Below are 17814 nucleotides of genomic sequence, written 5' to 3' on the forward strand. Positions count from 1 at the left end.
AGCGTATGGATTGACCAAAGTAGGTTTTTGTGTTTGTATAGGCCTATGTGAGATAACTGTTATGGTTTTGGGGTTTTGTCTTATTTTGGTGGTCTGTTTTCTGTTTTGTATTTTGCTCAGTTTCCCTTTTTTATTTTGACGGTCTTGTTTTCTGTCTTGTCTTGTCTTATTTACTTCCTGTGTTTTCCCTCCCTTGTGATTGCCCTAATGTGTTTCACCTGTTTCCCAGCCTTGTCACCTGTGTTGTGTTTCCTCGTTACCCAGTGTATTTAGTCGTTGTCTTCCTCTTCTCCTTTGTCAGATCATTTTGTTTGTTTGCATTCCCTGTGTCAGCTTGCTGTGTGCTTCTCTACCTGTTTCCTGATTTTTCCCTCGTCCCTATTCATCTTGTTTCTTCTTGTTTTATGGACCTGCTGTTTTTTGTGGACACCTTCTGTTTTCTGGATCTTTTGTTGAATAAATATTCAAGCTCACCACGTCTCCTGGCCTTCCCTGCAATTGGGTTCAACCTTCTCCACCATCCTGACAATATCCACATTATTTTTATAATATTTCTATAGGGTCTGATAATGTTTGTATTTTGTGACTTAATTAAACCACAATATAAAAAAAATCAATATACTAATATATTTTGATACCTATTTGCTTGTATTCCTGAGAGACTGAGGTCTACAAACTTCAATCCAATTTATGAAATATAAGTAGGTTCCAGATGCCTAATATCTCTGATGTGCTCTCAGTTGCGAAAATTCACTTTCTCATTTTATGACAGTTATGCATTTTTTTCCATGGGCAAGGCAATTCTATCTTCTATATATTTTCTTTAGTGTAAATGAAGGTTGCATTTAGTGTGGTCACCACTGAAATCCTAAATTGAACTAATCAATGTGTTCCTTAGTGATATTCATCCCTGATTGAAGTTTTAAGATGAGAATCCATCCCGTAAGAAATGTGGACTGTGTTGTAAGGTGAGGTCAGATGGATGTGTTCACAAAGGGTTAGACTGAGCGAGCTACTGAAAATGCATTGAATACTGTCAGCGTTTGCAGAATTAATGGGGAAGTCTTATAGTTTTCCCACTTTGGAGCCTTACAGTATATTAACACTCACAATCTGGGGAATTTCTTGGTCCCATAACCAACTAATCATTCACCTCGCCTTGCAGTGAACTGACTGCATATTTCTCTGTGAATAAAATCCCACCTACAACTAAATGAAAAGGAGGTGTAGACAGCTGTATGTTGTTGCAGTAAATCCCAAAACATTTGTGTTTCTCCTTGCAAAACACTCACAAACACACACACACACAGTTTGTAACATGAACTTTGCCCATAAACAGGGTTCAAGGACCTTCTGCATGTGTCAATAAACTCTACAGAGCTAAAGCAAAGAGCTGGACAGAATTCTCCTTCAAATATAATTTTTTGTCCATGTATAATACATGTCAACCCTTTACCTTTTCTTTAATTTGTTAAATATATTTTTTCTTTATTTGCCATATTGATAGGAAAACCAGCAGCAGTGAGTTTGTATGTGTGTGTGTGTGAAGACCCTGCCTGCCTACCAGCGCACCTGCCTTCAACCAGCTCATCACCTCTCCCAGTCCTACACACACCTGCCAGCCATGAGCTCATCAGCCCTCCAGTATATTAGCCCACGCTTTCCTCCCACTCTTCGACTGTTCCCTGTGCTCCAGAATACCTGTTGGTCTGCTATTCTACCTGCCCTGCACCTCTCCATTCCTCCTCTTCCCTCCACTGTCACTAGTAATCTCCTTTCTTTAACCCATCTCCATCAACAGTAATTGTTGCAGTGAGGCCTGTTAACCTTAGCATGCTTCCTTGTTGGTGTCCTGCATTTGGGTCCTCCTAACCACATCATAACACTTGATGGGGAACGTGAGATATGCAAGAATACGCCTTGATGATGTTCAAACAGCCTCGAGCCCTGTGAGGATTCAATGTCACACAAAATGCTATGATAGCGTCCACCAGGCAGGCATCACTGTCTATATATTGAAATGCTTTCAAATCAGTTGGAAATAATGAAAAGTTCAGGCAAGAGACAGATGTAAATCCCACCCTGTCCCCTGAGAAATTATAAATAACAGCATCTGAACTATCCTAGTGGCACATTTGCTACTTGACTATAAATGAAAAATGTGATTATGGCACCGTCTGTATCTTTTTTTTCTAAAAGCAATCTATACACTATAAAGAGGAATGTCTGATAATGTAATAACAACTGAGACATATTTCTCGTTCTTAAAGCAGACTCTCAGGGTACAAAATGGAAAACGCATTCGCACACTAACGCAAAAGTGTTCTGCTTGAAAATAGGAATAGCCATATAGTATTAACCGTGTGTGTGTGTGTGTGGGGGGGGGGGGAGGGGCCAGTCTCCAGACCATCCAACAGAGGGAGCCAGTAAAACAATGCCAACACAGTGAGACACAGCTTAATTAATATTTGCAATGGGACACATGACTTCTGATGGATAAAGACACACACATACACAAACATAACACTCTGCCTTTCTCTTTCTCCACTGTCTCTGCTGGCTGCTATCTCTACATTTTCTGCCCACTATCTTACAGCACACACATCTGTCAGCAACTGTATGCAAGGTTAATATTTGAATGTCCCACTGCAAAAAGTAATATAAACACGGGAAGTATAGTTGAGATAATAATAATGTTTTCTGGTTTTGAAACAGGATACAAAAGCAAACTCTGTAGCCTTGATAACGGAGCAGCCCGAAGCAGGTTTTTACAGTAAGAGGCTGCAACTATTTGAGTCACATAAAATATAACTTTCCCATGCTGTCAAGGTGTTTGTACACATCAGAATAAATAGCAATATGTTAATTTCACCAGTGGGACACACTGTTGCGAGATAAAATCTCTGCTACACATTTACTTCAGTCAGTGAAAAAGTTCTTAGCTGGCAGTGGGTGTTGGTGATAGTGCAGTACATGGATCAGCTGTGGCCTCACCTCTGGCCCCTCTGGTCCCTCGGAGACAAGCTTGTTTTCAGAATCTGGTCACGCTATTTGAGTCTGGTCTTTCAACTGGCATTTGGCAGGATCATATTTTCCATGGCAGACAATGAGATCAGTGTGCTCAGGAAAACTACAATTCTTTCATAGTTTTAAATTTGATTAGAGGCCTTTGACATAATGGTTAGTTTCTTTTTTTTTTTTTTTGTTCTGTTCTTTATATTAGCCAGTAACTGGCTTTACATTTCAGTTCATTCAAAGACAACTGCTGTGTCATGTGGGTTACATCAGACATTAGAAATACCATTCTATGTTTAACGCTTCACTTCATCATTACTCACCACACTTGTCTTCCATTCATGTAGTTCAACGAGGGAGCAATCAATTAGGGCTTTGTTAAAGTTTAGAGAGTTGAAAGAGTCGTTAGTGTAAATTAAGTGACTGTAATGGCAAATGGTAGGTGATGTGATAACGAATGAAATAACAAACATACTGTACATTCCCAAACTAGGCAACTTGAGGCAACATACGAACAGCCAATCTGTGTATGTTTCCATTCAAGCCTTTACGTGTCGCTCATGTGATGGCCTGAGTGTTCATCAGCCAGATTTCCATCAGCGGCAATGGCAGGCTGTTCAGAGAGGAGCTGCTAGATGTACAGTCATGCTCAAAGACTATCAGCTCTGTCCTCTGACAGCCAGCTGGCCAGAGAACGATCCCATCCAGGGGAGGCCACGACAGAGACCAGAGTATGCGCCTGGGCAGCACTTCAACTCTCCGTCCACAGGGTTAAGTGAAACTATGCAGGGTTCATGGCATAAATGATAGACAGGCTTCAATGTGTCATTATTATTTGCACATATACATCATGTAGTTGTCCATGTGCACATCAGTAACACTGTTACGGAGAGCGTTGGGAATCCGGACAAAAAAAGTCACTAACACGATGGCTTAAGTTGCAAGACATGAAGGTGCTTTTATTTACAAAAAAATGGTGAAACAATGCAGGACGTCCACAGCAAAAACCCATAAGAAACAAAAGAAACATATCTTTTTTTTTTTTTTTTACACTAGCAAAGCTCACATCACCTGTCTGGATTGTAGCCACCCTCAGACTGCCCCCACGCTTAAGTGACCAGAGGCTTATATGTGTTAAGCCCCTCCCACTAGAGCTACCGACTCTTAATTGCCTCAATTACCTCACCAATACGTTACCATTTACATGAATTGAGAATGTCATGCTAGTTTTTACCATAAACAAATACCCAAATAACAGATTATTGAACAAATCATTTTCCACTTATCTTACTTTGGGAAACACCAAAAACTTACACACATTTCCAACTAGAAAATTTATCTCACCTATGACCCAGACACATGGTATCTCCCACCCTCAGCACACCTGTGTGTGATTGCTGTAGGCCCTATATGAGGCAGCACTTTGGTTCAGCTCTGGTTCAGACCCAGGGACTGGAGAGGGGAATGAGGTTGAGGTAATGGTTAAGTAACATGGTTTGTTGGAAATCAGAAATGACTCAAATAAATAAACTGAACTGACTAAACTAAACTGAAGTAATGTGGTATATTTGGTAACAGTGTTACTAAACGATATGTATGAAAGTGTAACTGCAAAGTAATTGTCTGGGTGCTTAGTGACCTGAGTTGGTTTACCATGTGCTGTCCAACTGTGACAGGGCCTTTGTCACAAACACATTACTTTAAAGGAGAATTCCGGTCGATTTCAACACGTAGCTCTGTTGTTTGTAACAAAAATATGTATTAATTTAATGATTAAATAAGGTAGTGTCTCCAAACATACCTCAATTATAACTTGTCTCCTGCTCGTTGTACTACAGCACTTACTTTTAAAAAATAAGCATATGCCTATTTCTGAAAATATTTTTGTATCTCTTTTCGGTGTTGTAGACAGTCCCGAAGCACTCGTCTTGCCATCTCAACACCGGAACTAAACAGAGCTGAATTAGCACAACTTTTATGCATTTCTTTCACATCTGCTGCAGTCAGATTCACTGTGTTCACTCGGAAGGAATCACCTCACATGGGTGGGCACTTGTAATGACATTTCAAACATGTTAAGAGACTAAAAGCACGTTTAAATTTGCCCGGTTTCAGCCGCCTGGGTGCAAACTGTAGCAGGAGGATAACTCAGTGTAGGCAACACCGATTGTTTTGTTTTTCTTGCTACTGACAGCACGCCAAATTTACAAACAACAGAGCTACGTGTTGAAATCGACCAGAAATTCTCCTTTAACCCCCTAACACAGGAGGAGGTAAAATGGTTAAAATCCACATCAATAAACATTTTTAAAAGACCTCAAATGTTCTTACACCTATATTATAGTGTGTAATTATATAATTAAAACATCAATAACAGGAAAAGGTTTTGTCTACGGTTCTTGGTAGCATTGTTATGTGCTGACCATAACAACAAGAGGACACAGGGACCTCAGAAGACACTGCTTTGGTGTCTGTTGGGACCAACATAAGCTTCAGGCAAGTTTAAAGCCCCTTAAAACTTGGATTTAAACCCTACATTATCCTCTATAACATTAAATATTCATGATTAAATAAGCAACAATCAAAAAAAAGAATTGAAATCTGCCATGTAGAATAAACAAAACTGTTCCAACTTTGGCAAAAAAAAATTGTGTTCATGTAGGGCCGCATCGCTCACATCGGGGCCTTTAAAGTTCAATATAACCCACTTATCAGTGAAAAAATGTCACCTTCCATTTCCATTTTAAGTTTACGTTGCATTGCAGGGCATCTTTGTGGAAATAGACTACACTTATTCATGGACACTAGAAGTTTGGTTTCTTTTCTGGATGACAGGGCACCTCAAACAGTGTGTATAATTATTCTGAGAACAGCGACAGGTGTTTATTCCTGTGGACTATAGGCGATACAATAGAGCCCAGCAGCTCCTGTCACAGAGTTGGACCACGTCCCTGAGTGTAAAAATAGCCATTTGGTGCATGGCGTTATCTCACTATCTTTTACTCCCCCTTGTCCCTCCTTTGTGTTGTAAACTTAGAGCCATGCCAACTCTGTCTCTCTGACTTCCAGCATTGTTCACTTAACAGAAGAAGTCACATCTCTCATCAAAGACTTGAATTGTGGTTAAGTGGTTTATTAGTCTTCATTAAATAATACGAACCAGACAAAAAAAGCAGCAGGATTTTCCCTCTGAAATTCATCCAAAAAGCTCTTCCTGCGGTCAGCTCCCATGATACATTTTTTCAGTCTTACCAAAACGTCTCACAGTCCATTGCAGACAAGCTGCAAAGGAAGTATATATGCTAACAAATGATTTAGCAAAACATAAGTTAGGTTATGTAGTTTTGGAGAAACATTAACAGCCGCATAAAACTGCTGTATTCATGACTGGTTTGTGTTATATAGTTGTATCTTAACTGATGCTTTTGTATTCTGTTCAGAAGATCTCTGAGGTCCAAGCTCAAACCTTCAGTGGATCTGTTGCAGTGGGATAATGGAGACTAAAACAAATAATGTATGCATTTAAGTATAAAGTAAGCGAACCATACACAATATTTTAAAATAAACAATAACCCTATTGTTTCTTATTTCCAATCATTTATTCAGCAGTGTTTTCCACACAGCTCCAGCTGATGCAGTTACAAGATTCATCTAAAATATCTTAAAAACACATCAAGAGCCAAGGTATTGTTACTCCTAAATCCCAACATATTTGTGTAAATTCAGCAGTGATAGAGAGTTGCTCTGGTTGAACCTAGCCAAACAGCATCGATTTTCAAAAAGTATACACCTCTCATCTCAGCATTTTAAACATTGTTGACCCATTCGAATTAGTAGAGTCTTAGATAAGCACATTTTCTTTCATTAAAGGTAACAACTCCTACCATGCTGTGCTGCTTAAACAATTCTGCCAACAGTTGCAAACAGCTGTTGTATACCCTGTCATCAAAGCAAAATTTACAACAATCAGATCCTCAATTAATGGTGGAAATTCTCTGTCAGCATGATTTGATTTTCTCCAACAGTTAAAAACAGCATTCAAAATGATTCAATAACTGCTGTATTGACTCAAATCATGAACATCGGCTCTGTTATTCTACACAAAGCTGTAAATCATCTTGAAATGGGTCTAGTGTTTTTTTCTATCTTGAAAATGTGCTTTTTTAAAACTGCTTGTCTATATTCCTCTGACATGACTCAACAAACTGGATTAAGTTTTAATATTAACCCGTTATTATGACACACTGGGTCAAATTTACAGTAGAAGCATATACTTGCATATACTTACTAGCGTCTTCTTGCTCTTTAGGCTTTTTTAAAACTTAAAAATGCTTAATCACATCTTGTTGTTTGATTCCATAATTAACTCCATTAAGAAGTGATTGCGAAATGAAACTCTGGGTTGTTTGTTTGTTTTTTGGTTAGCTGTCTCAAAACTAAAGGGCCATAACTATGGCGATTACAGCATATTTAGTGCCATAATTGTAATAATGGGTGGAAAGCTGATGGGATGCCCATTCTTCCTATTTTGGCTACAGGCCATTCAGTTAGTTCCGCTGTATGTTCACGTCCAAATCCCATTAAGGAGTCAGCTCAGTAGCTGCTCTCCCAACACAAATGTCTATTCATCCTCTGGAGTGCCGCAGCACATGCAGTAAATGCTGACATTCATGTCAGCAAGAAAAAAATAAATAAAAAAAAACGACTGCACTGACTGAGACAATCTGTTGTAAATATACGATGATGCAACATAAACTAAAACGTTAATGCTTTAATTGCTGCCCTGTGAACAATTGCTGTACATTAACATATATTATTTTAAAATAAATGTTTTCTTTTGTTTCTTTTCTCTCTGTCGCTGTCTTTCTTTGCTTCTGCTTTCGACTTTCACGCACTCATTTTTGATTGATGACAGTTTCTCCAGGATGTGTGCTTTTACAAAAAAACTTCAGTCCTGTTTCCAATTCCAGCTCTCTTTCTCCCAGCTGCCATGACGCACATAGGTTTCTGTTACAGCCAATTTCATCTCTCACAACCATTACAGAGAAGGGCAGAAAGGGAATAAAGAAACACAGAGGAGTTGTGTAACCATGTTTCATGTCTATATCCATATGAGATCATTTATCGCTCACATTTCTGTTGTTTTGTCTTTGGATTCCTTTTCACTTTCTGACATGTGATTTGATTAAACACTAGACAACTGATTTTTAGCACCATGGGTGAGCCAAAGCTTCAGACTGTATTCACTGTCGCTGATTTCGACCAAAGAAAAAGCCATGGCTGTGAATGTCATAAACACAACAATGATGTCATAACTTAACAACAAGACTAAGAGTATCCATAGCTGCATTACACCTGTGTGATGTTTACGATGTTTTCCGTCTTAGTTTAGCATGTTAGCATGCTAGAATTTGCGTACTATAGCACCAAACATCGAGTTCAGCTGTTGTTGGGAATGTTATTTTTGCAGGTATTTGGTCATAAACCAAAGAAAAAGAAATACAATTTTGACCTGTAAAAAGTAAAGGGATCACCAGGTGATTACAGTTCATCCTTTAGTATATAGTTGCCAAGAAAATTCATTCAGAACCACAAATGTCAACGTCATGGTGGCCCTAGAGGAAAAGTCTGGGGAACACATAAGTCAGTAGCATTCAGTAGGAACCATGTCTGTACACACATTCATGGAAATGGATTTTAACTTGTAATCGGAGTGCCTCAGATGCTTTTTTAGACTGTCAACCCACACCTTGGACTTCCCATAATAAGCTGGACAGTCAATTTTTTTTATTCTTACTCGATCGATACCTGCATCTATTTGACGCTGATGAGACTGGATTCATAACTCTGTTAAACCTGTACTGTGGAAAATGTTCTGTATTTCATGCTAACAGTATATTTACAGAGTGGACATTTTCCACAGAGGATTAAATATGACTTAACATGTCAGTTATTGAAGTACTAATACTACTTTAGTTTGAAAAATTGACCAATGCAACTTATGAAGCACATTTGCAAACATTTTTACAAATATTGTTGTTACATTTTAATTGCATTACAATATATGGTATTATTTCATGATATTCTTTTCTATGTTCAAACTAAAGATTTCATTATGTGGTGACCCAGTGTGTGCGGGTTGTCTGTGCACAGTGTCAACTACGACACATATTATAATTTTGGTTTTGGCATCTTCTCCGCCCACAGGGGAATATATGCAAATGCAAGACCCTGACTGATACTCCTGCCTGCTGCAGCAGTGCCCCTTTGCTAACATTAATATTTTGAAATAGGGAATAAGAGAAAGAGGGAGAGGGAGAAGCTTGCTAACAGCATGATTTTAGAATGTGTTTATGTAAGATGTGACTCAACTCTGTTACAATTACATGAACTGCTGGAGAAGGCCAGAATACACCCTGTGTGCCAGTGCCTTTCTACATAAATAGATTGTTCTTGATTAATTCCTAAATAATGTCAAATTGAAGTAGATTAATTTTGTCTTGTTTATTTGATTCAAAACATATTCTACACTGGATATGTAATTATTTGATTTCAGACTGTTAGTTGTTGTATGTTCCCACCGTCTGTGATACATAAAGATTATGTTGAGTTATTTTAAATTGAAAGAGGCAGAGGTACCAACACACTAAGCAGAGGGAATATACATACATACATACATACATACATACAGGAGCATTTTAGGGAAATGTGCTAAATACAGAACAGAACCTAAAATAAGAAGCAGAAAAGAGTGTAGTATACACAAAACTGCAGCTGGTAGCAGAGACCCACATGATATCTGGTTGGCAGTATATACTAAGTGTTTACTGACTGGGAGAAAGTAGACCTGACAGATCTCAAACTGTCCTGGGGAACTTAATATAATGTGAATATCATGTCATGTCTGCAAAAGCTTTAAGGTTTGTTAGTGAAACCCTGCTGTCTTCATCACATAGTTATGAATGAAGTGCAGACCACTACTGCCCCCCTGGACCAAAAAGAGGTAAAGCAACCACATGAAACTATCCTCTTCTTTCAGTCTCTCTTTCTATCTGGTTGGATTCTGACATCAATTACACAGTGGATAAATGTGGGGTTTGTCTTTGTGTTCTCAAGGGAACAGAACAGCTTCTCAGGTATCAAACAAAAATCACTAACTAACAAAAATCATTAAATCACAAAAAAATAAAGTGTCATCTCAAAGGTAAAACTTAAAATTTGCAAACAAAATAGCCTATTTGTGTAGTCATAAATTAAAGGGCTTTTATTTGTTTGATATGTCATTTTGTTTACAGTTCTCTCTGTTTCTTTCTCACTGATCAGTCTTTTGCTCTATTTATCACGTTTGTAGTTACGCTCCCAGCTTTCTGTTTTGCAATTCGACTTATTTGCTTCTGAATGACCTCGCTGGCGGGTCTTTTCAGGTCGTTGTCCCCATTTAATAGTAAAACAGTTGAGAACAAAGCTGAAGTCAACTGATTTGTCCGTTTTTAGCTTACTTTATGTACAGTTAGAAGCCGGGTTCCCACCAAAGGTTTGGCCCTCAGTAGGTCAAAATAAATTATAAATAATGGAAAAAAAAAAAACTTTCTACACAAATTTGTATTCATTTATTTAGCACTTTTCTCAAATATTGGCCTTGGAACAGTTAAAGTATTAATGTAGAAGCTATATTTTGCCTTTTAAATGTAGTACAAGTATAAACTAAGAAATGGAAATACTCAATTAAAGTACAAGAGCCTCAACATTTGACTACCAGATCTTAAGACATGCCCCCTTTGTTGTCAATATGGTTGCTGAGAACACTGAAATCAAGAACTCCAGGAGATCCTCCCCTCCGGGTCAGCGTCAAAGTCACGACATTTCAGCAAACTTATAAATGAACGACTTAAACACACACAGATGTTTGACACACACTGCGTCATACTACAACACAGAAGAATATTCTACGCTGGTGAGTAATAACAATACCATTTGAACTTCTAAAAAGCTCCATAGGTCAATTAGATTCTGGAAATTGGTTTTGTTTAATCAAATAATTTCAATCAATATATGGCCTTAAAAGAGGGATAGGACTGCCTAATTGTTGAATTTCAGTTGCATCAGTTTGATATTATTTACTGAGATTAATACAATACATATATAATTTTAAGATTAATGTCAACCTAGAGAAATGGTTACCTCCATTTTGTAAATAATTGTGGATAAAACAATGTGGATGAATTGAGTTTAAACGGGTTTCCCCTCACCTCACACTAGTGCCAACTTCAACATCAGGGAGGGGGAATCGTTATACTTTCACTGATGAACAAACATCTTTGTGCATGGAATAATTATACTCAATAGCAAATTAGAGTATTTAATGTGTCTTCAGCTGTTAAAGTGTTTTCCATTTTAAATCTTGAGTAAGAATATCTCTCTATCAAATCTGCAAATGTACTGTAGTTACACTGAATTTATCCTCATTGTTATTCAAACTGCAAATGCAAGAAACAGATAATAAAATAGTTATAAATCTTTTACTATAATTAATCAATGTTAACTATTTCAAACGGTAACAATAAATGAACAGAAAAAAAGTTACATTTACATTTTCAGTCACATTTTCCAAATATAAACTGAGCTTTGAAATATGTAATGAATACATTTATAAACAGTTCATTATACCATAGGGTATTTAATTTGGTTTTTAGTAGATGTGTGCCTGAAGAAAAACACACTTGATTAAGTCTGCCATCTCCAGGGACCATCATCATCATCTTGACAAAGAGCGTCACTCCCCTGTCAGTGGGATTAGCCCCACAGGAGTGTGTGTGTGGCCTGAGGGGGAGCCGGCAGCAGAGAAAGGTGCACTGAGGGAGCAAGGGCAAGAAAGGTCCACATTAAACAAGAACAGGCCCCTTGATGGCTGTACAAGGAACAATCACAGCCTCTGGCTCCAATAGTCCATTCGGTGGTGGGGAGCTCAGGTGTACTGCATGTGAAGACTCGTGCAAATCAGCCTGACTCAGATCTTCTGTAAATAGTCCCGGAGTACAGAACAAAACCGGACATTTAGGGCATGTATTTAAAAAAAAGTCCTTCTGTAGGGGCCAAAGACAGAGACACTGAGCTCAAGGCCAAGGACACCTCTAATGGTTTCCTTCATGTCTGACTTCAGTTATTATTCCATCAATCCAGCCATTATTACATTTGTTTTCCAGGTTATCATATTCTGCTCAGAAATTAGCTTTAGGAATAGCTAAATGTCAGAAACAGGCTTTTAAGAGCTCCAGGAAATTACCAAATTGCCGCTGCCCTTACTAACAACAGTCTTGAGCAATTGTTTACGTGCAGAATATGAACCTTGCCATTTTAATTTGGGAATAGCTGCCCTTTTATTCTGCTCTGAAAGGGTGGGGCTTTTAGTATGAGTCCCTTAAGTGAGTTAGATGTCCCTGTGTACGGAGGGTCACACTTCCCAGAGGAAGATCCACACAGACACAATAACAAAAAAACAACCTGAGGAGAAGCCCTGACGGTGTTTGTAATGTGTTTTTGTTGCTGTCTCAGTTTCACTCTGCAGCTTATTTAACTCTACTGAGAATACAATTCTCAGCAGATTAGAAACAAGGATTCTAATGAACAACAGTATGTTTGACATGACACCGGCTGTATAATTTTTACTGAAAACAAGATGAAGTATGAGTCCCCTTGATAAACACCTGACTTTGATGGGCAATTGTGTTGTGAGTGAGTGAGTGCTGTCTAGAAGATGGTAATCATGTTGAAAACCTCACCACTATCCTTATTTTTCTCCCATCAGAGTCCTTTTGTAGTTACAGAATCATGGAGAGAAATGTATCTTCACCACTGAACTTGACCTCTCTCCCAACTCAACTCCCTCTAAACAACACCGCTGACATCAACGCCACAGCAAAACCCTTCAGTGTGTTTGACAACTGCGATCATCAGGTAGAAGGCATTCTCTTTGACCTGACCCTGCAGTGCATCAACGTAGTCGTGGGAATCCCGGCCAACATACTTGTCATTGCCATCCTCATTCACAATCGCAAAGAACCCACCACCTCTGACATATTCTTGGGCTCCCTGGCCTTCATGGATGCCTACTTTAGTGCCATGACCCCTTTAATCTTCCTTAACTTGTACTACTGGCAGAGCAAACAGATGTGGTCCGCCTTCAAGTTTTCCTACGGTGTGAAAGACACGAGCGGGCCATTGTTTCTCTCCTGTGTCTGCCTAGATCGCTTTGTGGCTGTGCTCTTTCCAGTTATGTTTGGGGAGTTTAAACACATTAAGTACAGGTTAAGCCTCTCAGTGCTGGTATTCTGCCTCACATTTGCCTACTCTGCAGCCAAGGTTGTGGGAGGCATCCACGACTTCGAGAAGGTGTTCACCAGTGAGATCTTGGCAGCATTTACATGGATGGTCTTGAGTAATGTGTGCATCCTGTGGACCCTGAAGAAGTCCCGCGGTGCAGGGAAAGATGAGATGCACCCCATGAAGAAGAAGGCCTTCAAGACGGTGCTGTCTATCCTTTGTATCATTGTGTTCAACTACCTGCCACCTGTGGCCCTGTTTCCTTTCGAAAACCACTACTCCCCTGATGTGTTTCGCTGCTACGTGCAGCCTGTGGGCTTCGGTTTCCTCAACATCAGCAGCACCATCCAGCCACTGGTCTATCTATACCGTCTGGAGAAGGTGCCTTTCCTCTCAGACACCTGCTTTAAGAGGTGCTGCACCTGTGTCTCTGCAGAGAACAACAAACCCCCACCTGCTAATACACATGTTGAGCCTCATGGATGCTCAGTTTAACATCTGTCTCTTAAGAAGAGCTGTGAACTGTGAGGGTGGTTTTGTAACTTGTCTTTAATTTGATTATTTTCCAAATATGTGTTTAACTGAATATATTTGAAGGGAATATGCATCAGTGATGAAGTGGAAAATCAACATTTTAATTTCATGTTTAATAAACTGATAATGTTGAGGAATATTCATCTCTAAAACCAGCACAAGGTTTTTGTTCGAAGTCTCCACTGTAATGAAATCCTCCAAAGGATTTGTTTGACTTTGGCGCCATCATGTGTACAAAAGAGACCAATAAACTGAATGTACAGTCTGACCCCTGTGTGTGTGTGTGTGTGTGTGTGTGTGTGTGTGTGTGTGTGTGTGTGTGTGTGTGTGTGTGTGTGTGTGTGTGTGTGTGTTTGTGTGTGATTTGGTGTGTTCTGTGTGTCTGTGCATGTGGTGAATTAGAAAGAACTTCCTCTTTATCTGAGTGAAACATAATCATAAAACATTATCAACATCAGATAGAAGAATCATAGAACACCTGCACAGCAGCATCATTCATTCAGATGTAATGTAATGTCAATTTTTTTTTTTTTTTTCCACCACGTGACTCAATGTACTATTTATTAGCATTTTTCTTCAGTTAAAGGAATTTTCTTATTTGTTTTATATTAGATGTCAAGGCAATTCAATTAAAATTCACATATAAATTCACACTTGCCTCAAGGGGCTTCACAGTCTGTACAGCATACAAGACCCTTGATGAGAACATTAATGCCATGTCAGTAAATGTGTAGTTAGGGGCAGCAGCTGGTGAGCTTAATTTAGCACAAAGTGTGAAAACATGGGGAAACCACTAGACTGTCTGTGTCTGAAGGTGTGACACCTACGCTTTGTACAGTTTAAACACACAAGATAGGCTACAATTAGTGAGTTTTGGAGGTGCTGGAAGAGCCAGGCTAGCTGTTTCCCCGTTTTCAGTATTTAAGCTATGCTAAGCTTAGCTCACCGGCTATTGGCAGCAGCTTCATATTCGTCATACAGACATGTGAGTGGTATCAATTTTCTTATCTAGCTCTCAGCAAAAAAAGAGAATAAGGGTAGGCCTATTTCCCAAAATGTTGGACTATTCCTTTAAGGAGGAATACGTAACAACAAAGGTGACAATGTGTTTTAAAAATTACTTAGATAAAGAGATACTTTGCATGCCTTCTTAAAGAGAAAATAACATTACAGCCAGTCAATCCACCAATCCCATTTAATTATTTTACATTGATCTCATCCATCAAAACAGGTCTGGGATCATATTATCTTACAAAATTAATAAATCCTTCATCCGTGACGCAGCATTGTCACAAGTACTTTCTCTGGCATTATTCTCAATGGATGACTGCTCTGTGTATAAAAATATGGAAGTAAAGTTTCTGTGAACGTGTGTGTGAATACATAAATGAGTGTGTCATCAGCAGGGTCAAAGAAAGACATCGTCCCTTTGTTGTAATCCAGTTTTACTTTGACTTGTTTGGGCAATCTTGTAACTGTCAGTGGGGTGGGTGGTGAAGTCATTGCCCTGAACTCTCCGTTCCTGAAACATAAAGTCCAGAAGCCGTTCTCAGGCCGAGCGGAGATCTCAGAGTTCCTAGGTACAGACAAAGAGGCCACGCCGAGGAGCCAGTCCTGATTACTTCCTGTTTCCACGACCCAGTGGTGGCTTCCTGTGCCCAGTGCGTCCATGCCTACCACTTCAGCGCTGATGTGGAAGCGCTCTGGGTTGTCAGGGCAACTTCTGTGCGTCTTTGAGTAGTGGAGGGAAGTGAGGTCGTCAGACAGGATGAGACAGGGGTGTGCTGTGTTTGGGTCCAAAGTCACAGGAGCTTAAAGACAGGATATTAGCAGAGAGATTGATATGTTAAACAGGGTTTGGGTTGTGCGATTCTACTCTTTTGGCCTCTGAACCTGAATATAACAATAGCATATACTCACTATAGTCAATATGGTCCAGTATTTTCTCCAAGACTTTATACTTGAGGTTGCAGAGATGCTTGGTCACATCAATCAATAACCCGGACATGTTGTCTGAATCAAGCGCTATGTTTTTTTCTCTGTGATAAAAAAATATATATACAGTATATCTTATATGTCATAGTCAACACAAATAGTGTAAATCCATAACCTTGTTCACCTACCTGTCCTGAGTGGCTTTGAAATTCTGGAAAATAGAAACATTAACAGTCAAGGTGGGAAGTTTTTGGGAACAATGATTTAAAAGTTGATGTATTATTGACTGTACGGACCTTCAACAAGACCATATCATCTTCTTTCAGCTGCTCTTGTATGACTGAGATTGTCTCTGTGAGCAACAACACTTCTGCTGAAAGCTCTTTAATCTTATCCTTCATTTCTGCAATCTTGTCTTCTTCTTCTTTTTTCACAGCCGCTATTCTGGCCAGCTCATCTTGGTAGAGGGCTTGATGTAGCTGCTCGAACTGTCTCTTGATCAATCTTTGCGTTTTTAGTGACTGACTCTGCAGGAGATTATTGCAAATTTTTGTTTATTTGACCAGATGTTTTTAGTCAAAATCAAATATATGTCATCTAATCAAAGTTACCTTGATGTACTCAATCATGTCTGGAGAGGTCATGTGAATTCTTTTGAGGCTGTCAGCTTTATCTTGCAAATTCTTGAGGGATAAAACAAGTTCATCCTGAAAATCAAGTAAACCTCAGTCAGCAGATATCAGATATCTTAATACTATTTCAGTATTTTGAGTGCTTTTGGATATTTTAGGCCTGGAATATAAGAGATATAAGAAAAGATAACAGCGCGGCTCACAACAGGACAGACTTGTGGGGCTGCATTTTACCTTTAGGTGAGGCATTGAATACTGCAGGTTGCTTTTACAATGATGTGGGAAACAGTGATATATTCCCTTACCTTGCAGTCTAGTACTGCCTCTTCTATAGGTGAGCAGTTGTGACTCTTGTGCAGTTTGGAAGACTGGCACACCACACAGATGGGCTGTTTGTCAACCAGACAGAAGAGTTTTAACTTCTCCCCGTGCAGATTACAGTTCATCTTCTCTTCCACCAGCACTGAACTCCTCCTAGTCGTCAAAAGAGCTTCACAGACATTTCTCAGAGCCAAATTGGTGGCAGGACTAGCCTTGGAGGCTCTTTTTCTGCATACTGGACACTCACGTAACCCTGTTTCCCAATAGCGCTTCAGACAGCTCCTGCAGAAGCTGTGGCTACATGACAGCAAAACAGGGTCCGTAAAGATGTCACAGCATATTGGGCATGTGAGATCCTCCTCTGGGAGTGACATGATTTTCAGCTTGTCATGTACAATACAGCAAATCCACAGTTCAAAACAGCATAAGTCTTCCGGTGTAAGTCCTTAATGATTCCTCTGTCAACAATAATAATTCCGTGTGCCGAGTTAAACTTTTCTCCTGAGAGCCTCAGAGCGCACTAACAGCCTATTGTTCTTGACATGAAGGAGCAAATGCTCTTGGTTTTCCTGTGCATGACTTATGTGGGAGTAACTCAAATCACGCAGCACTGTGAAACAACACTGTATGTAGCCAAGCTGGGAAACAGGAAACATAGCTCTACTGGCCAGTTGTTGGAAAATGGGTTGGTAACTGCATGTTTGGAATGTCACCATTCAGGATATGAATGTGAATGTTTCAGGGTTGACATCCATGTTATTAGCCCAAGGCGTCACAGCCAACATTTAAACCTAGTTATTAGTCTAAGATGTAGTTCGTTATTGACAATTTAAACCGGGAATGGTCAGGTAAAAACAATATACTGCAACTAATTTCATACCCAGACATGCTCAGAAATAAACAGTCATTTACTAACTTGTTATTAATGTACTGTATTCTAGTTTAGACAAGTTATTGATAATATTGGTTGTGATAGTTTTATGTCACTATATCTGCCTTATATGCATAATTGGTGTTTGTCTTGATGATTGCAATAACACAACATTTCTGCTGCAGG

At 39.2% G+C, this 17814-nt stretch overlaps 2 protein-coding genes across 2 annotated transcripts; one reads left to right on the forward strand and one right to left on the reverse strand.

The window, feature by feature from the left end:
• The first annotated feature begins 12843 nt into the window (after positions 1 to 12843).
• Positions 12844 to 13830, forward strand: LOC120574430 (G-protein coupled receptor 183-like). The gene has a single exon (XM_039824688.1). It carries the CDS (start codon positions 12844 to 12846, stop codon positions 13828 to 13830), a length of 987 nt encoding a protein of 328 aa, XP_039680622.1.
• Positions 13831 to 15046: 1216 nt separating this feature from the next.
• Positions 15047 to 17370, reverse strand: LOC120574497 (zinc-binding protein A33). Its single transcript, XM_039824836.1, has 6 exons — positions 16742 to 17370; positions 16416 to 16511; positions 16101 to 16331; positions 15993 to 16015; positions 15790 to 15908; positions 15047 to 15680 (listed from the first exon to the last, which is right to left on the reverse strand). Exons 1-6 carry the CDS (start codon positions 17129 to 17131, stop codon positions 15139 to 15141), a joined length of 1401 nt encoding a protein of 466 aa, XP_039680770.1. The 5' UTR covers positions 17132 to 17370; the 3' UTR covers positions 15047 to 15138.
• Between the last annotated feature and the right edge of the window lie 444 nt (positions 17371 to 17814).

The sequence above is a fragment of the Perca fluviatilis genome, chromosome 15 (assembly GCF_010015445.1).
Source record: "Perca fluviatilis chromosome 15, GENO_Pfluv_1.0, whole genome shotgun sequence".
In the NCBI taxonomy this organism is placed as follows: domain Eukaryota; kingdom Metazoa; phylum Chordata; class Actinopteri; order Perciformes; family Percidae; genus Perca; species Perca fluviatilis.